Here is a 25391-nt window from a genome sequence, read left to right on the forward strand (position 1 = left end):
CGACCCGACCAATTCGTGCACCCAACAAATACTGTTGTTGCGGGATCTACCACTGTTACTTGTGGTCACTCACGTGTGGTAATTCACGCCTGTATTCTGTGTGGTCGTGGAATTTGTATTGAATTCATCCAACAGATATTGTTCCTCGCGTCTACCTCTGCAGAACCCTAATTGTCAACCCTTTTATCACACGGCACACGTTGGTAGATGTTACCAGAAATCATTATCTAATATATAAAATTCTCGTGTCACAGTTTTCGTTCCCGTACTCCTCCGAAACGGCTTGACCGATTCTCATGAAATTTTGTGAGCATATTTAGTAGGTCTGAGAATCGGCCAACATTTATTTTTCATTTTTTTTTTAACTGCACGCGGACGGAGTCGCGTGCGACACCTAGTCTATATATATAAAAGAAAGTCGTGTTAGTTACACTATTTATAACTCAAGAACGGCTGAATCGATTTGACTGAAAATTGGTGGGCAGGTAGTTTAGAACCAGGAAACGGACATAGGATAATTTTTAACCCGTTTTCTATTTTTATTCAGCGCGGACGGAGTCGCGGGTAAAAGCTAGTTATTGATATATTATTACGCGTAGGCTCTCAAAATGCGACAAATAAATAACAAAGTAGATACTTATACCGGAAGCTGTTTCAGTGCACATATTTAAGTTAATAGTGTGTATAAAATATGCTCTTTATAACCATGTTGACGTCTATAATACCAACCAACGGCGGTCAAAGGGTTAAACACGTGTTTAACTAAACTCTGTCTAACTTAATTTTTCAGAATAATATATACACATATATTGTTTATTGCTATTTATTTTTTGAAGGTACTATAACTTTTATTGTGAACATATAACAAAGTTTAAAAAACGCTTTGATTTATATAAGAGTCACTCAGGCATGACTGAACGAATGAATGCATTAAAACGACGCACTAGTTTCCATTATACTGGCTTAATAATAAGAATCTTTGTTATAAAACTAATATCTTAATGTTTTTTCATATTGTCCAATTTAGTGATTTTATCAGTTTGGCTTCTAGATATTTATTAAATTGGCATTTAAACAAAAACACCACATCACTATCATAGTGTTATAAATTTTTATGTTTTAAATTCTTAAATAATTATTAAGGACTAAACAGTTTTAATTAAAACTTCACTTTATATTATTTATATATATTACTATTTTTTTGTATATCGAATCATAATTTAATTTAATTGCATCTAAGGAAATTATTCTAACACCAATACATTTTATTGAATGTAAATTCAATCAAAATCTAACTTCTTAAATGAACCCACAATACACTCTTCGTCATATTTTTCTCGAGGTCTCTTGCTTTCGTCGGAAACAAGTTTAGAGTAATCAATAAGCACTCCTTTAATTTTTTCATTATACACGTCTCTATTTAGACTTTCTGAAAGCAGGAAAAATAAAAGATTAAAAAAAAATTTGGCTTAACAAGGTCTTATAAATAAAATACTGCAATTACTAGTATTCTGTCTTTGAACTCTTATTTTCGAAAGACAAATTGGGTTTCAATTAATACTACACTCAATTTAAATACAAGAAAACTTTGATAAAAGGAACACAGAATTACCACCGGATCCAAGTAATGTTTTATCCTCAAAAAAAAAAAAAACTATGACGAAAAAATTATACTTGATCAAGGTGGTGTCAAAGAATTTAGTCATATCCGAAGAAATTGTCACATACCAGTAAATTCTATTAGTGACGGCAAATCTCCGCCGTAATCCTTCGGCAGATACTCTTTGGGCACATACTTGTGCAGGCTTTCCATCGTATCGTGTATTATAACACGGTCAATCATCTTTGCTTTTACGAATTTCTTCATGAAATTTACAACATGATGTCCGAAAACTGGTGCATTCACACAATGTATATGTTTAACCCTTATCCCAACGCTTTCCTGGAATTTAGAACTTCTATAAATATTATATCAATTCACTGATATCAATAATCGAATTAAAAACTATCGTATATTTTAAGTTGGATCAAAAAACTACCAAGTCATAGCAAGACATGGTAACGAAATTTAATTATGATTTTGAGGTTTCGGAGTTTTTATGTCGAAAATACGTCTTGACAAGAAATTCTTATATTTACCAAGATAAAATAGAGTAAGGTGTGAACTATTAAGCTAGTCGTCTCATGTATATTAAAAAAATATCATCCTTTAATTCTCTCTTTGTAGAGCGCGCTCATTTTTTGACAGAATCCATGATCTAAGTTGAACTTTAACCCTTAAGTTTCCATCATCACTCTCATTCTTTTCGTTCACATGCAGTGGAACACACAGAGACGCATAACAGTAATCATGCAATACTTCACCTGATATAAATTCACTGCCTTTTGAAGTATAACCGGATTCACACGCAACAAATGTCCGAGTCCCGTATTATTTAAGTCTACTATCCAAATATCAGTGAACATGTAATCATACTTTAAACGCAGATCAACCGTCTGAAAAAACATATAATAAATCAATTTAAAAAAATATAAGTGGTTCACTGCATGTATAATTTTTTACACATATCCTGATATCCTGTATAAAAAAACATTATGTTCATCCCCTATATCTAAAACACTGGACAGATTCTTATGAAACTTTAGTATGATGTTCTGAAGATGCCACAAAAAGTGTATAACTTATATAATATAAAAAAAAATAAAAAGGTTTATTAGTTTTAACAAAACATTTGTAACGAAGTTCCTTATCGCGCGTTGTGAATGCGGGCTAGACGGAAAAAATTCTTACGAAAAGTTGTCACGACACTTTTTGCTATAGTATGTTAACGACGAATGAGCGCTACTTCACCATGGCAACGACGTGACAATATATAACGAAAATTCATAGAAATAAAATGTACTTCTTGTGAAGACTTAAGGTTTTTATTCATAGAATAAAAATTGGTTCCTTCACTAATTAATCGAAAGGAACTTCGTTCCATCCGGGTGTCCCTTGACACCTCTCAAGTTTTTTTTTTTTCATCTACTATTTATAATTCTGATATTGTTTGAATTTGGTATAGCAACGCACGACGGGTTCAGCTGGTTAAAAATAAAAAAGATCTCAAGTAATACTTACAAGTATAATATTTCTGTACATAACTTCGGTATCAAAAGCGGACGCATCACCGCTAAACCCGACAACTGTTATTCTTTTCCCATCAAATAATTTTGGAATAATTGCTTGACGACTGAAAAGAAAATGTAATGATTTTTTGCATGTTTCCCCCATATAAGTACCTAAAGTATCTGAACTGATTTAATAAAACTTTGTTAGGATTTTCTGACGACGAAACAGAAGGATAAATCTATAAAATTAACAAGATTGGAGTGTGTGTATGAAAAAAAAAATCGTACACATAATTGCGTTGCTTATAAGGAAAAAGTAATTTTTCTGTCTATCTGTCTATCCGCTATTGTTCGGGTTAATATCCGGGCAACATTTTATTGTATCTAATATGTGCGGGAAAACGATGACGCGAGCGACCACTAGTCTAGAATGAATTTAAAAATGTTTTTACGTTTTTTTATTTTTTTTTGCTTGTTACACAACTTTGTTTCCCATTTTTTTTTATTGGTTATATATTTTTCGTTTTTTTATGCAGTCTTGTAAATTTATTGTCATTGCATTTCGATTTTCGCAGGCCTTAAATTAAATGATACTTATGAAGTAACTTACAAGAATGTCCACAATTTTTGGTCCGGCTTTGCGAGTGCTTCAATTCTACTTTGTATCAATTCTGGTGCTAGAGCTCTGTATTTGTAAAAATTATCAATTCGTTTCTTTGTTTTCTCACGAGAACCTTTTGCAACGACGAGAAATTTCTCAATTAAATGGCGTTCTGAAAATTAATAACATACAAATTAATGCTTAAAGTTTTTTTTAAGAAATATGATATCACAGAAGAAATCTTTAAATAAGTAATGACTTAAAAAAAAAAGTAAATTATAAATTCTTGTTTCATATGAGATTTTCTTAAATGATTGTGTAGTTTATAATCATTGTTATATAAGTAAAGTCCAGTAGAATTTAATTAGAAAAATTATATGAATAAATAAATCTAACTACCTATTGGTGCCTTAGCTAAATGTGGTTCCTTTTTAAACCACTCGAGTACAGCGTCGATGTCTTCTTCTAGCACACTGTCTTTTAATCCTACTTCTTTTTTCACTACCTGCTTATCTTCTTCTGTATAAAGCAACAAATTTATTTGTCCATCTAAATACATCTGAAAAAAGAAAAACAATATTACAACGACAAAACTCACGAACGTAACCCAGAGGGATAGGCAGAGACCGCGGACTTCCATTTGAAGCAGTCCCGACACACCTCTATTGCTTCTACATAAAGCAACGCACCTCTATTTCGAGTTTTCATAATACCACCCAAAATACAAATCTTACTAATAAATGCTAATGTTTAGATGGATGGATGTTTGTTTGAAGGTATCTCCGAAACGGCTCAACAGATCTTGATGAAATTTAGCATAGATGTAGAACATAGTCTGGAAGAACATATAGGCTTATATATTATTACGATTTTTTTCCGCGCGGATGGAGTCGCGGGCGTCAGCTAGTTTTAAATACATGAAATTTGAAAATTTTGGTTTTTATACACGTTGTAGCATTTTGAGTGTTATTGTTATTTTTTCTCAAGTCAATTCGCGGCAATTTTTCGTCGACTTCTTATGCTATTTACCAGTTTCAATCATTTTGTATACTTTATCTCTGTTTCGAATGTTATCCTTAGACATTTAGCTGTTACGTGGTTCCAAACATCCAATCGCCTTTAATACCCATGTGACTCAGCAAGGTGTTTTTCACGTTTGTATGTATGTAAGTTTATTGGTAAGTTTATATGACTACCTGGAGCCTAAACGAATTAACCGATTTTGACGATTAAAGTGTCATATTATTGGTATTTCTTCCTTGAGTTTTATTAATTAACAAATAGTGTTATATTAATATTAGTACGGACTCTCTGAATTACTTACATGACTTGCTGACATTTTTATAAATTAGTACAACATCGGCAAAGACTAATTATTTTAAAAAGGCCGAGTGTATACACTTCGTAGAATAATAGTTAACTACTTCTTAATTTGCCCTTTTATCCCTTCTTTTTTTATCTTTTTTTTTTATGGTAGCGTAACGTTGACAACGCAAAATAGCAGTATCGTAATCACATTATAATTTAGTAAAAAAATAAAACATTTAAACCAAAACCGCACTTCAGGCAATAACAAGTATTTTATGCCAAATAAAAAAAACAAATAAAAAACGTTATTCTTTAACACATTTCGTAAAATCTTTTATTATAAATCCGTTATTCACGACATTAATAAAGTAATTTTTAATTACAACTGTTATTGAAATAAAAATCGCATTGTTTCAAATGCATGTAGTATGTATAAAATATTACAATGTAATCATGATATGATTTATTACTCACTAGCTTTTACCCGCGACTCCGTCCACGCGGAATAAAAAATAGAAAACGGGGTAAAAATTACCCTATGTCCGTTTCCTGGTTCTAAGCTACCTGCCCAACAATTTTCAGTCAAATCGCTTCAGCCGTTCTTGAGTTATAAATAGTGTAACTAACACGACTTTCTTTTATATATATACTAGCTTTTACCCGCGACTCCGTCCGCGCGGAATAAAAAAAAAAGAAAAGAAAACGGGGTAAAAATTATCCTATGTCCTATTCCTGGTTCTAAGCTACCTGCCCACCAATTTTCAGTCAAATCGATTCAGCCGTTCTTGAGTTATAAATGGTGTAACTAACACAACTTTCTTTTATATATATACTAGCTTTTTCCCGCGACTCCGTCCGCGCGGAATAAAAAAAAAAAAAAAGAAAACGGGGTAAAAATTATCCTATGTCCTTTTCCTGGTTCTAAGCTACCTGCCCACCAATTTTCAGTCAAATCGATTCAGCCGTTCTTGAGTTATAAATAGTGTAACTAACACAACTTTCTTTTATATATATAGATATATAGATAAGAGATATGGTGATAATCGCACAGGGTTGTTTAACGGTCACTAAGGGAAGCACTCAGTTAAGTAAATGGTTTCTGCACTAAAGATTAAGTCGCTTTTAAGTCACTGAATGCGAAAGTAATGTTAATATCAAAAATGGCAGATAATAATTTGTCATATGTTTAAAAATGTTTAAAATTTATATTTTACTAGGTCAAGTCACTTCCTTCTTATCCTAACAACATCCATTTTTTAGCTAAATTTCATATAAATTTAATTAGTCGTTTCGGACTTTCCTGGTAAGAAATATCCATCCATCCATCTAAACTTTCCCATTTATGATATTAGTTAGAAGTAAAATAATCGTAACGATCCTCATCAAAAAAATTATATATTTGAGTCAGGTTGCTTAAATTATTCCAAAAAACCATTTTAATTCCAAAGAAAATGCCAAAAAATTAAAAATTGTATTTCTGTAATTTTGTTAGCCAAATATATTATAGCTTTAAATCTTTAAAAAAAGGTTCGAAAATACTTTTACATACCTTAAGTGTGAATATCCAAAATAATCAAAACGAAAAACGTATTTTTAGTATAAAATTGTTAACACGTTAGTCGTAACTGACGTCTTGTTTAGTATTGACATTGTTTCCTCAAGATCAATCATATTATGTGGTAAACAAAAACTTGTTTTATTTAACCTTCAACATTTTGCAAGTAAAATATTAAAAAACAGAAACGCATCACAACCATCGTTAATAATATCTTAAAAATTATAATTTCAGAATAATATTCTTACACAATTATACTTAAAAACAAAATAAATATTTATAGTTGTCATTTATTTATTTTTCCTTTGGCTAGATCAGTGGAACGAAACGTAGTTCTATTGTTTAAGTCCTAAGGGTTTCCATTTATGAAGTACGTGTAAAAAACACTATTTCTTCATTAAAAACCAATCTTACTGTCCCGAGTCAGACGGTTAAAAAATAGTGTTATTTCAATTGTTTTCTGGGAAGACAAAAACATAACATTACGAGTGTTATGTTTTTGTTGGGTCCCACGGTTAATACCGCTCTAGTGAATAAATACAATAGAAATAAATCGTGTTGGTAATTCAGATAGGTTGGCAGTTCATTCTTTCAGTATACCCAATAGTTATCACTTCTTATGATCATGAAGACAATCGGACTGATTTTTTTTTTATATATAATAAAAGGTGGCAAACGATCAAGGCATCTGAATTCGCCGAAATGGTGAAGCGACTGCTGTCCATAGACATTTAATCGATGGAGGAGGAGAGGCACAGGAAGAGAATATTTCCCCATCTTCCATCAAATCTACTTTCCCCTCCCACTCTTTCCTTATGAGAAATGGTTGGGAAGGGAAAAAAATACTAATATAAGGCCTACTGCACCAAACCCAAGACCAAACGCAGAGTCCAAGATAAAGCGAGCTGGCACCGTACTGTGAACGCCCTCTGCCTCGCTGCCAGACATCAGGATATTAAGTCAAGTCAGGTTGATATCATTGTACATGAACAACATGTATATACATGCAGTACACACACATATGCAGTATACATAAGCAAAAATTTATGTTCTCTTTTTAAGAATTTTGCAGTACGAATTAACGTGATTTTTTTACTTAACATCTTTAATATGCACTTTTATTTCAAATTGTTTTGAAACAAAAAAAGAAAACCATCACTTATTAAATGAATTTTAACATCAAACAACGTCAACAATCAACATTGACAATTATTTCTCGTTTGTGGCCTTTTCTTCTTAATAATTCAATCCATCAAAATTAATAGACCCACTTGCTTTATCTGGAAAGTTTCACGTTACATGATCCATGTGGAATGTTTGAAAATTGCATACATTTTTGCTTTCAAACCTCTTATTTTTTTATTTTATGAGTACTTTTCGTAACATTAAATATATACAACGCATAAAAAAGTATACTTTTTTAAGTAGTGGCTTCACTATAAATTAAGTAATACATTGTAGTGTGCAGAGATTCAAATGTAATTTGTGTTAAAGAGTGGACATTACGACTACTTTACTTCAAATATATAATTCATAACCTGTATACTACACACCGTAACATACACACTGTTCCGGAGATGTATTCAAACAAACATCCATCCATCCATAAACTTTCGCGTTTAAAATATAACATATATTAAATCTCTTTGTAAATAATAAATATTTTATTTATATGCGTGTATTTTATTTAATAGGTCATCAAATATATAACTTTTATGAATTAAAAGCCCATATTTTTATAACACTATAACTTGTACATACATGAGGCATAATTTTACACTACATTTCCTTCCCACCTTATAAGGAACGGGAAGGGGAAGTGGATTTGACGGAGGAGGGGGCGCAAAGGAAGAGAATTTATCCTCTCTTGGTGCATCCACTTCTCTGTCAATTACAGGTAGGCAACGCATCTGCAATTGCGTGAGGTCTATCAGCAGCGGTCGCTTCGCAATTTAGGCGGATGCGACCGCTTGCTCGCTTGCCACTTTATGATATAAAAAATATTTAAAAATATTTCTTATTAAAATGAATGTATGTATTTTATGTTTTTATATTTTTATTGTAATAATTTAATTTTTAAGTAATTCATCCATGATATCATATTCAATTTTACTGATATTAAAAATCCGAATGTTTAGATGTATACTCGTAGATGGACGGATGTTTGTTAGAAAGTATATAACAGCTTATCGGAGCTGTTCTGTTCAGCTGTTCAGTGAGTAACATTGGTATAGATGTAGAACATAGTCTAAAGAATACACAGGCTAATAAGTTTTTTAATAACTTGCAGACAGAGTCGCGGGCGTCAGCTAGTATGTTACACAAATAAAAGATCTTTTTTCAACGTAGCGAGATTAAATTGCAGGTTTAAAAATTAATTAAAATTCTTGAATCAACTTCTTTTTATCAGGGGTAAATTTTTGTTTAAATTTAAATATTTGGTGGAAGGTAATTTTGTCGCAGACTTACTGCGCAATTATAAATTATTAGCTTTTACCAGCGACTTCGTCCGCGCCTAATAAAAACAATGTACACAAGATAAAAAAAGTTCCTATGTCCGTCTCCTAGTTCTAAGCTATCTCCCCATCAATTTTCAGCTAAATCAGTTCAACCGATCTTGAGTTATAAATAGTGTAACTAACACAACTTTCTTTTATATATATAGACTAGCTTTTACCCGCGACTCCGTCCGCGCGGAATAAAAAATAAATAGAAAACGGGGTAAAACTTATCCTATGTCCGTTTCCTGGTTCTAAGCTACCTGCTCACCAATTTTCAGTCAAATCGATTCAGTCGTTCTTGAGTTATAAATAGTGTAACTAACACGACTTTCTTTTATATATATAGATTATAGATAGATTTTTAAAAGTTTTGTTTATACTCGTAACTTAAAGATTGGGTAACTTCGTACGTAAGAATAGCCGTTTAATGCACAAATGGTCTAAATATGAAAAAATAAAAGAACGTTAAAGGTGACGATTAAGAAAGAAGTAAATATTTTGATACTTACATTCATAGATTTAAAATTAGATATAAAAAAAAGGAACTGTTTTACCGACTCTACTTACGTTTTACTATTACTACTTTGTTTTCAACAAGGCAAGATACTGATTTCTGATTACCATCAATACTGGTCCGTAGTTAATTATAAGGGTTAAAATAACATAGCGATAGTTGGTCCATTTACATAATGCGTATGAGGTTGCAAAATGTTAATATTTGCAATGAATAATGCAAAAATTTAAATTTTTTCCGTCATTAAAACAAAGAACTAAAATTACTTTGTTTTCGAATTTAATTGTTCTGAAATAATTGTAATTATCGAAGTGGTTTTTAAAATAAATGACTGACTTTTAAATACAGGTTTGAACAAAAATAAATACAGATGAATTCATTGGAAGGTCAGGAGTTAAATTTGGTTGAAAGTCGATCCGAGAATAATAACTGGTGAACAAGACCCAATACAATCTTGTTTTATGGATAATATCACCTATTGTTGAGTACGTGTAATTGTATATTTTTAACACCATGTACAACCTTTTCTTATCTCTGTTATTTTCAAAGACAATGAGATTGATGAAGGGTGAGGGATATACAGGATGTTACGGTAACGGTAACAGGTAATGCGGTAAAAAAGGATATATAGATTGATTGAAAGATAACATGAATATGAAAGGTATGGTATATTCTACATTGTATTTATTTTTCTTTACTTAACAGTAATCTGTTGAAAATCGTACTCCTCCGAAACGGCTTGACCGATTCTCATGAAATTTTGTGAGCATATTGAGTAGGTCTGAGAATCGGACAACATCTATTTTTCATACCCCTATTAAGTTTTTTTAAACTGCGCGCAGACGGAGTCGCGGGCGACAGCTAGTGTTACGATAAAAGTTTGATTTGTTTGAACGTTCATGTAAAGTTGAATCAAAACGTTTGATATTTAAACTATTCACCTTTATGGAGATTCCGTACTATGACATCTATTCTGATGATGCTCAGAAGTTAGATACGCGGAAGCTTTGTTTATAATTTAAAAACACCGATGACCCCTATCAAAGGTAATCGTGTTATTTATTTGACGAATATAAAATAGCTGACAAGGACATTTTCAAATGTAAGGATCGGAAATATTAAAAAAAACAGACAGTATTTAATTTTATAAAAAAAAAAGTAATTTGTTTTTGATGGAAATACTTTCTAAGTGAAGGAAAATATGACTAAGAGGGAACGGGAATCGGGAAAAAAGTATCCTATCCTATGTCCGTCTCACTACGAATTTGTAGTCGTGTAAATAACACGTATTTCTTCCATATTAAACTAGCTCTCGCCCGCGACTCCTATGTGTTTTTCGATACTTTGCTATACATTCATCCATCCATCATCGATATATCTTAATATTCTCATTTATAATATTAGTAAGATGTAGAAGATAGACGTGACAGTATACTCTAATAAGGGCTTAGCAAAAGGGATGTTTAAGAAGGGAGTTATTATTAAAAGACAAATGATAGGACGAAATGAAAAAAAAAAAACAACAAACATGTCAGTTTAGTTAATTTCTTTTACCGGATGACGATTGACGTCGAAAAGATATGTTAGAAGGTAAACACTTTTTTTTTTCAAGGTACACGTACATCAAAGTTAATGATAATACTTAAATGACGAAAATTAAAGACTTGAATGTGTCATAATATCTTATAACATGTAAATACATGCATAATTTGCGACCAATGTCAATTCAAACATTAAGAAATTTAATATTCATAAACTTCCGGCAATAGATCGATTGGTTCAAATTATATATACAAGATTATTTTTAGTACGCGAATATTCCATACTTATGTTCATGTTAATTATATTGTATTATTTTTTTAAAATTATTATTTGTATAATTTTGTATTGTGTATAATTTTACTAATGTTATAATTGCGAATGTTTGGATGGATGTTTATTCAAATATGTCTCCAAAACCCCTAAACGGATATCGCTGAAATGTATAAATGTAGAACAAATTCTGGATACTTGAGTCAAATAGGCTTCTGATTGAAAAAATGAAAATGAAAAATAATTTATTGCAATCCAAGAAATTAAGTTTAAGTTTACATTGAACAGTTAAGCTACGAAACTTTATGGATACAAAAGGGTTGCTTTTATAAGTATTGATCAGTACCTTCGCACTGGATTATGTATTAAGTTTAAGAAGAGGTTGTCATACCTAAAATTAAGTATGAAAAAATTTGTACGTCTTGAAATGTTTTGAACAATTGTTTAAAATATTTAGGAATATTCACACACATAACAAAATAATAATCCATGTTAATTAATTTTGGTCTTTTGTGGTTAACGTTTTAATTTATTTATTTAATTTTGATAAAACAAATGAGTTTTTGCTGCAAACTTTTTAGTTCTCGTGTTTGCTGCGGTATTTTAAAAATTGCTAATTTGTATTTTAGTATGTATTTTTATATTGGTCGTGATGGTTTAAACTTAAAATACTGAGATTCATTCTCGTTCATTCTCTTAATCTAGGTATTAAATGGGTACTTATTTTTGTAGTATGTATGTGTGCGTGTGTGAGTGAAGAAGTGTCACTTAAGTTTAGTATTTACTTTTCTTCTAGTAAAGTCAAAACTCAAATAAACAAAAAAGTCCAACGCTCCTACTCACGTCTATATTACTTCACAGGACGACTATGAAATAAATTTGTTATAACTTTGACCTGCAGTGTTCAACTAGAAGATTTACTGGCCGAAAACGTGATAATGTGAACACATTAGTAGAAGAGATATAAAAAAAATGGTAAACTCGCATGGACAGATGCTCGATAAAGTTTGTTTGTAAACTATAGTTCGCAATAAAGTATCGCAATTTTTTTAACAACTGGTAATTTACTAACTACGTGCCGAGGTTTTACTCGAGATGTAAATTGTTATCCTCCAAAGGTAAGTTTGCCTGGTGTAAAAAAATAACAAATAGTATGTTTTGTTAAAACAATTGATTGTATTAAAATATCTACTATTTTTGTAAATCAGGCGACATCATCAATATCAAAATTATTTTTACACCCATTTTCTGGAAGATTTATCAAGACTTACTTTTACTTAACATGATCTTTTTAAAACATATAGATTTGTTGTGCAGTTAAAATGACAAGGGTCTTTTTTGTATCACAGTGTTAAACCTTTCTGTTTTATCTTATAATTTTTATATTACATTTTTTAAGGTTTTTAGTTTTAGGTTCCAGAGTAATTTATATTTGTGATTTCCCGATAATACTATATTTATGAAAAAAGTATTGACAAAAAAATAACAAATAAAATTTAAGTATGTTTTCAACAATTCAAATGATATTATTCATTAGAATTGTTGTGTATTATATTCGGATTCATTTGTTTCTAAATCTTACTTCTTACTAATTTTATAAATGCCAAAGTTAAGATGGATGGATGGATGGGTGTTTGTTAGAAGGTATCTCCGGAACGGTTCAAGGAACTTGATGATATTTGGCATGGATATAGAATATAAGCAGGAAGAACACATACGCTGCTTAAAGTTTTTTTTTAATTCCGTGAGGACCGAGTCGCGGGCGACAGCTAGTATGTAGTAAAGTAAAATATATAAAATTGTATACAGTAAAATAAAACTAAAAATAGTGTTTTTAATTTCTTTAATAAATATTCGTTACAATTTTAAACCATCATTTGAATAATAATATTTTCTATGCACCGTTTTATATATAATCCTATAGTAATACGCTTTGAACGTACTTAGAATAAATCTCTAGAATATTACGTATACCCTGTTCTTAAATTAGATCTTAAAATTATAAACAACGTTATTCATCGTAAATTCCTTAGTAATGCGCTAGTAACATTCTAACCGTGGACACGCATTGTTGAAACCTTTACAAAATGTATTCTCAACGGCCCTCTTTTTTAAAAAAAAAACCGGACGGAACGGACGGACGGAAAACGGAAATAACAATGTTCATATGTGTATAAAGTTGTTTCCACAGTAGAACTTACGGTAATATTACCTATCGTTATTCTACAGTTTTAGTTCAATTTATTGCACATTTTAGTCAAACTTAGTAACTAAGAACATATAACATAGAACATAGTATTACATAGTGTGATGATGGCCTCCATACCAAGTAATACTTGTATAAACATTTTTAAAACAATGTATGTATGTACATATGTATTTAATTAGTCTACCGTAAGTGTTCTAAACGTTCCTGGCATTCCAGCGTATTGTTCATTAAAAACTTGTGACTGTCGGAGAGTCTCATCGGTTCTTGTTTCACGCTGCCCATCTAAATATGCCAGATGCTCATTTGAGCTAAGTAGTTCAACCCATGATTCTGCAATGTTAAAAGTTCTAATTTATTGGTTTTTCTTGTAACTTCTTTAAAACACCTTCAAGAATTTAATAGCAAATATTTTATGTAGTACTTTTGATATTTTTTAATTCATTTACAATAACAAGGCTACGCACCATGAAGTTCCTTTACACTTCGTTCTTCCCCACCAAAATCAGAGGGTAAAATATTCTTTGGTATATGTTCGTATACGGTATCTATAGTTTTGTGTATGGAAATGCGTTTGATTAATTTTTCACTTAAGATCTGCTTTAATATTGTAATCAAAACATCAATAAATTTCGACGAAGTCGCAATATGAATACCTTTTAATTTCATACCAAATCCTTGCTGTAATAAAATAATTATAAACATCAGAACGCATAAAAAGTAATGTCGAATAATTTAGATGTGATCATAGAATTCAAATAAAAGCCACAGAATGTTCATGACACGTGACATAGTATCTCCATCGACAAAATTTGTATCGGGCGTAAATCGCACCTAAAATCTCATATTAATTTTTACGATGACGACATGAAGGCGCTTGTCGCAAATATTCTTGCTAGACCCACAGAGTAAAAATAACCAGAAAAAAATACAGGTGATTGTAGAAAAAACATTTAGTATAGTGTCTAATATATTTAATTAGTAAGCAATAAAGCCTTTTAGAACTAAATTACTAGTAATTGAAATATATTACATACTTACCATGAATATAGTTAATGCTTGACGAAGTTCGATTGGATTTAATTTTGTAACAAAATCCATTAAATTAATTTCAGTGAAGTCCGTAAATACTACAAAGCCATTTAAATAATCGTGCACTTTTAAATATTCTGCAATCTGAAAGATAGACAAGATTTCATACTTTACGATAATGTACAGAGTTTTTGTTGACGGTTTATTTTAATAGAATTACTAAAGACCGAAGCTTTCCCGACGAAAAAATAATATTAAACGTGAGAATTAGGAAACTAGATTTTTTTTGGTTAAACTTCATACAAGATAGTTGCATGCATCATGAAATTTTGAGCAAAAAAATTACCTGAAATGATATAATTTATCACAATTCTGACATACCGTAATTTTTAAAGGAACCGTTTTCTAAATTTCAAAACTATCCTGTCTAAATCTAACAGGCTTTTTGTTCAAAAAACGACTCTCAACGACATCTCTGTCATCATAACGAATTAAAAATTCGAATACTTACGATAGTGCAAAAAATATAATAATCCATATACTGTGAAGCCTCAAATGCCCCTCCATAGAATTTGACCAGAAACACCCGATTATGATCCAGCGTCAATTTCGGTAATATGACTGGTTTTCTGCAATAAACATAACTTATTAATTATAAATGAATTAAATCAAAAGATCAAAGGAAGGCTAAATAATACGAGTAATAACCACTATAACTGAACAAATTTGAAGATGAGTAAGGATTTTTTTAATTAAATTTCTTTCTCATAATTCTCTAATAAGAAGAAGATGAAAAGAGGACTAGAGTTATCTATTCATTAGACGAAATTCAGAATATTTCTTCTTCACGCCTGTCTTTTGTGTTGTAGTACTAATGTTCCAGCTGGTTTTATGTTACAAAAATACTTGTTTAAATGATAACATATATGAATAAACAAGTATTACGCAAATACAAATAGAAACATAAGAAACTGATAATTGTTATGTAAATACTTCATTAACATTTATGTTGACAGCTTTGATAAATATGTTTAAACCAGCTGTCGCTCGTGACTTAAAAAAAAGTTAATAAGTTGCCTATGTATTCTTCCAGATTATTTCTACAACTGTGCCACATTTCATTAAAAACCGTTGAGTCGTTCCGGAGATACTTTCAAACAAACATCCGTCCATCCATCCATCTAAACTTTTATATTTATAATAATAATAAGAATTAGTAAGATAAAACATAATTTACCACGAAAATACTTATATTACATGAATCTAGAGTAATATTACTAATACATTAAAATATTACAGAAGTTTTCAATTAAATTTTGACTTTGCCTCAAGCGGTCGAATACTATGTTATTAAAGTAATGTAATTACTCATTCAAACTTTTCAGTTTACATTCTTTAATTTGCAACATTGAAAATATTCCATTAATTTTCAGATTGCTTTTAAAGTTGAATTTAAATCTGAATTACTTATATATTTGCTGAATAATATTTTATGAATATAATATATGTGTATATCTTACACAATGTCATTAAGATTTCCAAGATCATGTTTCACGTTAACTCTTCTAAAGAATGTCGGTAGTAACGTTCTAAACGTGCAGATGCTGTCAATTTGTGTTTTAGCTCTTTCCATTGACCCCTTACAGGCGATAATTGTGGTCTCTAAATAATATGGATCTGAAAAAAAAATCTAATGTAAATCCTATGTAAATAAATTAATTTGTATATTTATGTTACTTTCTAGAGGTGAAGTAAAACATAGTAAGGAAACCTTCACCTTTTTTAGCACTAAAAAGATGTAAATTCAAATATGGGAAGGCTATTGTGATTGACTACAACTATTCAATCCTAAAATAAGCTCGAGCTCTTCGCAGAGACGTATATGAGATGATTACTGAATGTACATAAAATGTTAGCGATTCATTACAAAAAAAAGATAATTTACATATAATTATGCATTTTAATACAATGATTAAGAAATAAATATTTTAACATATGCCAAGATCACAAAAACACAAGTGGCCTTGGAAAAGACATCAACGAAATAACCTAGCATTAATATAAAAAAACCTGTCTGACTGTCTGAGGCATTAATAGATGAAATACGTTTTAAAAATAATCTATCATGATGTAATATTTTATTCAAACCAAATAACCTGTAATGTGTTATGCACATCTATATCACTTTATTTTTTGTAGAAATGGCCGTCTCAATGTAATTCACATATATATATAAATCCACATAATTAATAGTCTATTATTAATTAAAAAAAACAAATCCCGACTGACTGGGTCTCTAATAGATGAATCAGCGCCATCTATTGTCTGCATATTAACATAAACATTTTTAATTTTCAATTTAAACTAAAATAAAGTGGAATGTTAAATGTATCAGTTTCTAAATTTATGGTGAGTTAGATTTGAACTATTTTTTTATTTTTTATTAGGATTTCATCTATCACGATCATTTCATACTCGTATGTTCTGCGTCGATACCCTAGAAGAAGCCGAATCGATTCTCACATTACTCATTAAAATCGGTTTAGGCAGTAGGCTCTAGCCCTACACAAAGCAATTTACAGTTCATACTTCATACATTAAAAACAAACTTAAATACGCCCTAAAATACATTATCCTCCTTGTCAGTCGGGTAAAAAACATTACCGTCTTTGTCAGTCTGGTAAAATATTACCTTCTTTGTCAGTCGGGTAATAAGGAAATCCTCTAGATGTAATAAGTTTCATATATTTAGCATGCTAATTGAATTTCATTGCTCGGATGAATCTCTATATAGGTAATTATGTAGAAGACAAATTAAACATCTTTAGGTTTTTAATTTTTGAATTATGTAAATTGTAAAGATTAATAATTACTATGTAGCTCTATATACTATAGTAGGTATAATTTACTACTGTTTATTTTTTTGTTTCAATTTAATAATAAAAAATGTATCGTACCATACAACATACGGATCAAACTTTTTCCAATAGGACGGATATAGTAATAATAAATATTTGATCGACATCTAGTAACTAGTAGCTCTCTAAACAGTTGGATTAAGGGCTATATACAAAGGGCAGTTATTTTAGATATCGCGCGCATAGTAAGAAAGTTCATATCCCTGCAGCCCTGACCGCTGGTTGCTTGAGTCTTGACATTCCGCAACCGGTTATGCATTATTTTTTTATGTTTTTTCATTATTTTTTTATAAAGTGTCTTATGCATAAAATAAGTATAAAAATTAATATGAAAAATATAGTATGTATAAATAAATAAAAAAAAATAAAAAAATGAGAAATTAATATTTACCAAAATTTTTGTTTTTGAAATGTGTTTGCTTTTTCGTCCATTCGTCCAATATTTTAATGGCTTCTTGCATTCGACCGGGCTGATGTAAATTACACTTCTTACGTACGTATTCAAGAGTATCTGGATTGAATTCTAACAGTGAATTTTTAGGAATGGAGTCCATCTCCAAATTAAATAGCACACAGGTCCGTCGTTAAAGGAGAACTGATCAAAACTGACGTTAACTCACGATTGAGTAATTTCGATAGCCAATTAGTATCATTCAACGAGTTCCAGTCTTGTTTTTTTTTAAATATACTTAGAGTTTATTTCCAGCCAGTTCAAATTAAAAATAGTTGAAATTATACATAGACGTAACTTGTATATACTTTTTTATTACGAAATTTAATCAAATACCAGTTTACTATTCTAGGTACTCAATCAAATTTCTTATCGATCATTGAATTACAGCTCTTATCGTTTTTCAGTTTAAATCAAGTTACTTAAAATGTTTTGCTTACACGTGCTACTAAACAGATGGATTAATAACTATAGCATATATTAATTTAATAATTTATTTTTAATTATTTTCCCTTTTGTCTATATTATGGATAATTATTTTGTCATTTAGTTTACATAGCTCGTATTCATCATTCTAGTCTAGTCTAGTGTGGGCCTAGCACTAATATTTGTGACAATTGTCATCGTTTTGTCAATTATGTCAAACTTAGTTAATTTTTGGTGTACTTTACGCCCGATTGGGGCGCTATACAAATTTTAATACAAATTTTGTCGATGATAACGATACGATGGTTATTGTCATAAATATTTGTACTAGGTCTAGAGCACTATAACATATTTTTCATAGACTAGCGGTCGCACGCGACTTCGTCAGCGCAGAGCGATCAAAATTGGTCCAGCCGATCCGAAGATTATTCATAGAAATGCGGACTTGCGTACAGAAAGACTGAAAAGAAAACAAACAAAAGAACATACATAAAGTTTGAAATATGATTTATTTTCGACATTGTATACAGATTCATCGATTTTATTAAAATGTATATACTCGTAGATGATGTTGAGATAATTTATGAATGAGTATCTACACTTATTTTGTATTTTATTATTCACTTAAAAATAGTTTTAATCTAAACTTAAAGTTCTAAATGTTCCAGCGGTTCCCATGTACTCTTCATTAAATTTGTCAGTTGGTCTGTAATTTTCATTTGTAACTGCTTGTTTGATTATCTGGTAGTACTCTTGAAACTCTTTGGAACTCAAAACGTTTATCCATTTTTCTGAAAGTAGAAGTAATGCATAAGCTTGTATAAAAATATTTTCATCTCACTCATTCTTTCCCAAAAATCAGAGACAATGTTATGTTTTTTACATGTATTTTGATAGTCAAAACATTTACGTGCTTACGGTAACTAAATAACTGTATTTCGCTATTGTTTTTACTTAGGACTACATTTTTTTAATCATAATGCGTCTTTCCTTACCGTGAATTTCAACCAAGGATCTTTCATTTCCCCCAAGTTCGGAGGGTAAAATGTCTTTCTGCACAAACTTATGCAACGATTCTACATTATTATGTACTTGAATGCGTTCTCCAATCTTCTTGCTTAAAATCTGTTTTAGCATTGTAACTACCGTTTCAACAGATTTTGAATGAGAAAGTATGTGAATACCTTTTATTCTCATACCGAAACCTTTCTGTTAAAAAAAAAATGGGTTTTATATTATTTTTACGCCAACTTAGAAATATTTGTCACATTTTGTTAATTGACAATTAGTCTTCACTTAGTCTAAATTTTTATTTCTATTAATATTTCAAAATTATATGTGAATATATGGATTTTTGTTATTACGTAAATCTGGAACCGATGAACAGATTGAGATGACATTTGTCACAGATATATGTCAGATTAGCTGTCACGAACCCGTACGGCCGGAATAAAAAAACGTAATAAGTAGCCTTTGTGTTCTTCCAGACTATGTTCTACATCTGTGCCAAATTTCATCATGCTCCATTGAGCCGTTCCGGAGATATCTTCAAACAAACATCCATCCATCTAAACACTCGCATTTATGACATTAGTAACATATGAAGTAAGATTACAAAATTGCGCATAAGGTATTCAATTTTAACTCCACACGGATGAAGTCGTGGATGAGTTGTTATTTTTTTTTTTTACTTACTGTTAAAATATTAAATGCTTGATTTATCTCGACCATGTCCAGGCTCTTTATGAGTTCTAAAATATTAGTTTCTCTATAGTCAACAACTATAATAAATCCTTTGCAATAATCGTATCGCTGTATATATTCAGCCAACTGTAAATTAAACAAATGCTAACAAACCCCTTAACGGTTTCAGGAAACCACATATAAATAAACATATTAAGCGCCAAACAAGGAAAACAAAAAACAATTGCAATATAAAATTTTATCTCGCCAATGATGTTGGGCTCGGCCACCAGTTTCTCGATCTCGGTATTTTTTCTCATGCGCCACGTTCCACCCTCTTTGGCGAGATAAAAGCGCAACGACTCCGCTGGCTCGGCCACATAGAAAGAATGGATGATGTTCGTGGTGTCAAACGCGCATATATGGGACGACCGAGTGGTCGGCGTCCAGTTGGTCGTCCCAGGTATCGCTGGATGGGTGGGGTGGATAGGGATCTGCGGGACCTACAAGTCCGAGACTGTGTCGGGACGGCGCGGGATTTGACTGAAAATTGGTGGACAGGTAGCTTAGAACCAGGAAACGGACATAGGATAATTTTTACCCCGTTTTCTTTTTTTTTTATTCCGCGCGGACGGAGTCGCGGGAAAAAGCTAGTATATATATAAAAGAAAGTCGTGTTAGTTACACTATTTATAACTCAAGAACGGCTGAATCGATTTGACTGAAAATTGGTGAGCAGGTAGCTTAGAACCAGGAAACGGACATAGGATAATTTTTACCCCGTTTTTTTTTTATATTCCGCGCGGACGGAGTCGCGGGTAAAAGCTAGTAAATTATAAAAAAAACCTAGTTGTATAAGCGGCTAATAAACAATGATATCATAAACTTATTTTTTGCTAGTCTCTTAACGCCTTTAACACAATAATTACGGTTAATTAAAATACTAAACTCTTAAGAATAAATTGTTCATTGTTTAGTTTTTTTTTATATTTGTATTGTAAACAACATCCATAGATTAATAAATATTTTTATACACGACATCCGGATGTGACGTGAGACGTAAAACCCATACTCATAGTCATAGCTTAGTTTGGGTGCCTGAAAACGTTAAAGCCCCAGTAACAATATTTATCGATCAAAAACTCCTAGAAGATTGAAGAAATTCGCTTGCTTGATTTATTTCTTTTTTGCTTATAAATATTACGTAATTTTTTTATAAACTGCCAGTAATATATTTAAATATTAAAAAGAATTAATTTAAGTAATAATCGTTATGTTATTTACAGCTATTCCAAATCTAAAGTAGTTTGTGAAGCCATTTTCAAATCGTTTGCCGACGTTCCTCAATACATAAGTTCTGTAATGGTCCTCAGTAAGTTTCGGCATAACACCATCGATTCTGAAATACACAATTTGAAGATAATTAACTTAATTAAAATTTAATAACTTATTTGAACTAATTTAAATACGAAACGTTCAAACTTATTTTATAATTAATCTAGAACTTAAAACAACACATTTTCGAATAATTTACATAATCCGTTGGTATCTACGTGTAGGTATATAATGTATATAGAATATTCACGTACATATGTATAGATACAGGATGATTATATTTTATAAGATTTATTACACATCAAAAACATTGTCTTAAAAGTGTATTTTTTAGTATAAACAATGAAATTATTGCTATATACTGATGAAAATTATTACGTAAGACATTATTATAAACTAAATTACGGTCAGCGAGTGACGGACCGTGACCGCAAATCAGTCCTGTCCTACTCACCTTGAAGAAGGGTCTACGATAGGTTTGAAGGTAGTCGGTGCCGACATCGGATTAAGTGTACATGTTTTTTTATGACAAATGTTTCACATGTTTATTTTTTGTGAGGCATATTACAGATAGACAAAAATATATACTTACAGAATATTAGAATCTTTATAATCAAGCTTAAAGTCAACACTCTTGTATAACGTTGGTAATAAAGACCTCAACGTGCAAGATCTGTCCAAATTTATTTTTGTACGCTCCACAGAACCTTTACCGAAAATTATCAATCTTTCTAGATAGTCTCTATCTGGAAAGTGATATAATAAGAAAATATCAGTCAATAAATTAGTACTACAGCGATATTCATATGAATTTACTAATTCAGTCTTCATAAAACTGGTAGCATATTAAAAAAATCTATGAGTTCGTGTGACTTTACCCTTACATGTGAATCACATTGAATTGGTTATACGAATACAGACTTACTGTGAGTTTTTTTAAGGTTTTTTTGAATAACTCGCAACACTACCACGAGACCTGATGAGACTTAAATTGAGCTTTTGAAACTCGGAGTTTGACCTTATTTTATTCTAAAGCCCGCTACACACGTTCAGTTTTAATTGAACAGTTCGACTGTTTAGTTAAAACTGAACGCTAAAATGACTGAAGGAGTAAACGACCACGGCTAGAAATATGTACTTACATATTTTTACATTACAGTTTAAATATAAAAGGGATTAAAAAAAAATTATATTCTTCATTAGGATATAAAGTACAATTTCACTTACCAAAATCTTTCTTTACGAAATGATCTTGTTTCTTAAGCCACTCAACTAATGCATCAATAGATTCATCCATTTTTCCCGGTTTATCCAGACCATATTCCTTACGTATACCGACAAGAGTATCTCGATGGAAAGACAAAATTTCATTATTCGGTATTGAATCCATTTTTTTTTTCACTATAAATCCGTCTCTAATACGCGTGATTATAAAACAATACTTTTTTTAATAACAGGTACGATCAATAAGTAAAGCTATGACGCAACCAATTCTATTAAATATTAGAGACAGACTGATATTATGGGCCTACAATATCGAGTTATAACTAACTTACTAACCTCGATGCTTAGTTTGCAAAGACCTTTAATATCATATATCAACAGACGGGACATTACAAACCAAACCGTACCCTGAAAAAGATGTACTACAAGTACAGTTTCAAATGTGCTTTTGTCTATTGAATAACAGAAAACTATTATGTTTAAAACATTTTATATAAAATTTTCATATTACAATGTTAGTTACCATATTCCGAAACGGTTTGACCGATTTTTATGAAATCCTATATACATATTCAGTAGGTCTGAGAATCGGCTACTGTCTATTTTACTAACACCTATTTTTTTTTTAAATGCGCAAGGAGTCGCGGACGACAGCTTATGTTTGAATAAAAGTGTTATGTCCGCTCTATTACTTGTACGAGGGTCACACTGAAAGTTCTTAGAAAATCAAAAACTGAGCAAACTAGCAAGTTGTTATTTACATTATATATTTTCAGAATATTACTATTAACATTAATACATCGCTGCATTCGATAGAACCACCGAGAAGACCACTTTGTCCAATCGTCCTTAGGGGTCTCTTCGATGGCCTTCTGGAACGCAGCCACTGGTTGTTTGGCGTCCATAAAATTTTTTCCTCGAAGTTTTTCTTTTATTTTCGGGTATAAATAAATGTAGCAAGGTGCGAGGTCGGGGCTAAATGGCGGGTGACCCAGCAATTCCACGTCTGACGACGCCAAATAGTCGATCGTTCGTCCGGCGGTGTGCGAAGAGGCGTTGTCGTGATGAAGGAGGATCCTACTTCAAGGTCGTTTTTCTCGATCTTTTTCCAAGACAAGTGGCAAACATTTGTTAGTATACAACTCTGCAGTAAGTAACTTTTAATCTTCTAAAACAATTGTCGCATAATGACCGGTCCTTCCGAAGATTGAGGCCACCATCTTTTTTCCTACACTTCGACCTTTCTTCAATTTAGTTGGCAACTCCTTGGAAGGAAACACCCCCTGAGCAGATTGTCTCTTGGTTTCCGGATCATAGCAATAAATCCAGCTTTCGTCACCCGTAAGCATGTCGAACACAGCTTTTGAGTCACCTCCGTTAAATATTTGTATCATTTCATGGCACCAATCAACACGACGGAGTTTTTGGGCCTCGGTCAAATAATGGGGTATCCACCGGGCACAAAGCTTCCTAATGGCTAAATGTTTGTGGAGGATTTTTTGCACTTGAGTCATATCGATGCCTAAGCTTTTCCGAATCTGTTGATAGGTTACTCTTGGATCAGTCTCTTTCATACATCGCACAACACTGATGTTAACTTCAGTCGTCGCCGCAGAAGGCTGTCCTTGACGCAGAGCGTCGTTGAGATTGGTGCGACCACATTTAAACTCACTAAACCAGTTATAAACAGTGGCCCGAGAAGGGTCTTCAGCGTGAAAGGCCAATCGAAGTCTGTCATAACATTCTTGTTGACTTAAATGACACCGAAAGTCATACAAAATCATGGTACGAAAATTTTCTCGCGTTAAATTCATACTGGACTGACACCAACAACTTTCAATTTGCCGCCAAATCGTAAAACAAATGACAAACGAATTAAATTAGTACTCAATAATATTAGCAAAGAGTTCTATTTTCAAAATTTAATCTTATTTTTTTAATATATTCTTTAAAAGTAGCTAGTTCTAAAAACTTTCAGTGTGGCCCTCGTATTATATTTGAATTTCTTTATTAGCTTGTTTTTGTGAGAGGTTATCTAATAAATGATGTATTTATGTGTCTATGTTTATTGATATGATTTAATTACTCAAATGTTTATGAAGATAAAGTGTCTTCCGTTTTTTACTATTGTAAATGAATAACAAACAATCAAATTTCTTTAGATAACAAAGTTTTTTTTTTTTTAATATCAGTTCTAAAATTATTTTTTATCAATAATTTATTGAAGGGAAAAATAAGAAACGAAAGACCAAATACAAGACTTTAAATATTCATTATATTAAATAATATAAAATTTAAATTTTAAATATAGAATTTAAAATTTAAATTTGTATTTGGTCTTTCGTTTCTTATTTTTTCCTTCAATAAATTATTGATAGAAAATAATTTTAGAACTGATATTAAAAAAAAACTTTGTTATTTAATGAAATTTGATTGTTTGTTATTCATTTACAATAGTAAAAAACGGAAGACACTTTATCTTCATAAACATTTGAAGTTTAGAATTATTATTTTTTTACTTTATTATAATAAATAAAGTAAAAATATAGTATAATAAAAAGTACTTAGATAAATTATTATTATTTTTAATAAAATTATTATTAGTATTATTATTTACAATAATAATTATTAATTACCTTTAACATAAAAATCAATAATTATTATTGCAAAAACGAAAGTAATGTAAAACAGCCATGACATAGATTTAACCTTTC

At 31.0% G+C, this 25391-nt stretch overlaps 4 protein-coding genes across 4 annotated transcripts; all 4 read right to left on the minus strand.

The window, feature by feature from the left end:
- Positions 1-1241: 1241 nt before the first annotated feature.
- LOC106714585 (alpha-tocopherol transfer protein-like) lies at positions 1242-6624 on the minus strand. Its single transcript, XM_045683277.1, has 7 exons — positions 6570-6624; positions 4112-4271; positions 3722-3884; positions 3122-3233; positions 2365-2496; positions 1729-1942; positions 1242-1429 (listed from the first exon to the last, which is right to left on the minus strand). Exons 2-7 carry the CDS (start codon positions 4269-4271, stop codon positions 1281-1283), a joined length of 930 nt encoding a protein of 309 aa, XP_045539233.1. The 5' UTR covers positions 6570-6624; the 3' UTR covers positions 1242-1280.
- Positions 6625-13724: 7100 nt separating this feature from the next.
- Positions 13725-18203, minus strand: LOC106714568. Its single transcript, XM_014507642.2, has 6 exons — positions 17950-18203; positions 16161-16317; positions 15152-15269; positions 14650-14784; positions 14076-14289; positions 13725-13941 (listed from the first exon to the last, which is right to left on the minus strand). The coding sequence occupies exons 1-6, from the start codon at positions 18110-18112 to the stop codon at positions 13787-13789; spliced, it is 942 nt and encodes a 313-aa protein (XP_014363128.2). The 5' UTR covers positions 18113-18203; the 3' UTR covers positions 13725-13786.
- An 809-nt stretch (positions 18204-19012) lies between these two features.
- LOC106714488 lies at positions 19013-22976 on the minus strand. Its single transcript, XM_045683097.1, has 6 exons — positions 22681-22976; positions 22046-22199; positions 21403-21517; positions 20131-20265; positions 19431-19644; positions 19013-19226 (listed from the first exon to the last, which is right to left on the minus strand). The coding sequence occupies exons 1-6, from the start codon at positions 22841-22843 to the stop codon at positions 19072-19074; spliced, it is 936 nt and encodes a 311-aa protein (XP_045539053.1). The 5' UTR covers positions 22844-22976; the 3' UTR covers positions 19013-19071.
- Positions 22977-23837: 861 nt separating this feature from the next.
- Positions 23838-24461, minus strand: LOC106716509 (histone-lysine N-methyltransferase SETMAR-like). Its single transcript, XM_014510029.2, has one exon. It carries the CDS (start codon positions 24459-24461, stop codon positions 23838-23840), a length of 624 nt encoding a protein of 207 aa, XP_014365515.2.
- Positions 24462-25391: the final 930 nt, after the last annotated feature.

The sequence above is a fragment of the Papilio machaon genome, chromosome 21 (assembly GCF_912999745.1).
Source record: "Papilio machaon chromosome 21, ilPapMach1.1, whole genome shotgun sequence".
Lineage (NCBI taxonomy): Eukaryota > Metazoa > Arthropoda > Insecta > Lepidoptera > Papilionidae > Papilio > Papilio machaon.

What these genes read in the sequence shown, in the direction of transcription:
- LOC106714585 (XM_045683277.1), bottom strand. Translation starts at nt 4,271, where the DNA reads ATGTATTTAGATGGACAAATAAATTTGTTGCTTTATACAGAAGAAGAT. An exon ending in TTTAGCTAAGGCACCAATAG is followed by an intron (nt 3,885 to 4,111) that starts GTAGTTAGATTT and finishes ATTAATTTTCAG; the next exon opens with AACGCCATTTAATTGAGAAA. An exon ending in TGTACAGAAATATTATACTT is followed by an intron (nt 2,497 to 3,121) that starts GTAAGTATTACT and finishes ATGTTTTTTCAG; the next exon opens with ACGGTTGATCTGCGTTTAAA.
- LOC106714568 (XM_014507642.2), bottom strand. Translation starts at nt 18,112, where the DNA reads ATGGACTCCATTCCTAAAAATTCACTGTTAGAATTCAATCCAGATACT. An exon ending in TTTCAAAAACAAAAATTTTG is followed by an intron (nt 16,318 to 17,949) that starts GTAAATATTAAT and finishes TTTTTTTTTCAG; the next exon opens with ATCCATATTATTTAGAGACC. An exon ending in ATTATATTTTTTGCACTATC is followed by an intron (nt 14,785 to 15,151) that starts GTAAGTATTCGA and finishes TCTATCTTTCAG; the next exon opens with ATTGCAGAATATTTAAAAGT.
- LOC106714488 (XM_045683097.1), bottom strand. Translation starts at nt 22,843, where the DNA reads ATGGATTCAATACCGAATAATGAAATTTTGTCTTTCCATCGAGATACT. An exon ending in TATAAAGATTCTAATATTCT is followed by an intron (nt 21,518 to 22,045) that starts GTAAGTATATAT and finishes TGTGTATTTCAG; the next exon opens with AATCGATGGTGTTATGCCGA. An exon ending in ACTTTAGATTTGGAATAGCT is followed by an intron (nt 20,266 to 21,402) that starts GTAAATAACATA and finishes TTTAATTTACAG; the next exon opens with TTGGCTGAATATATACAGCG.
- LOC106716509 (XM_014510029.2), bottom strand. Translation starts at nt 24,461, where the DNA reads ATGATTTTGTATGACTTTCGGTGTCATTTAAGTCAACAAGAATGTTAT.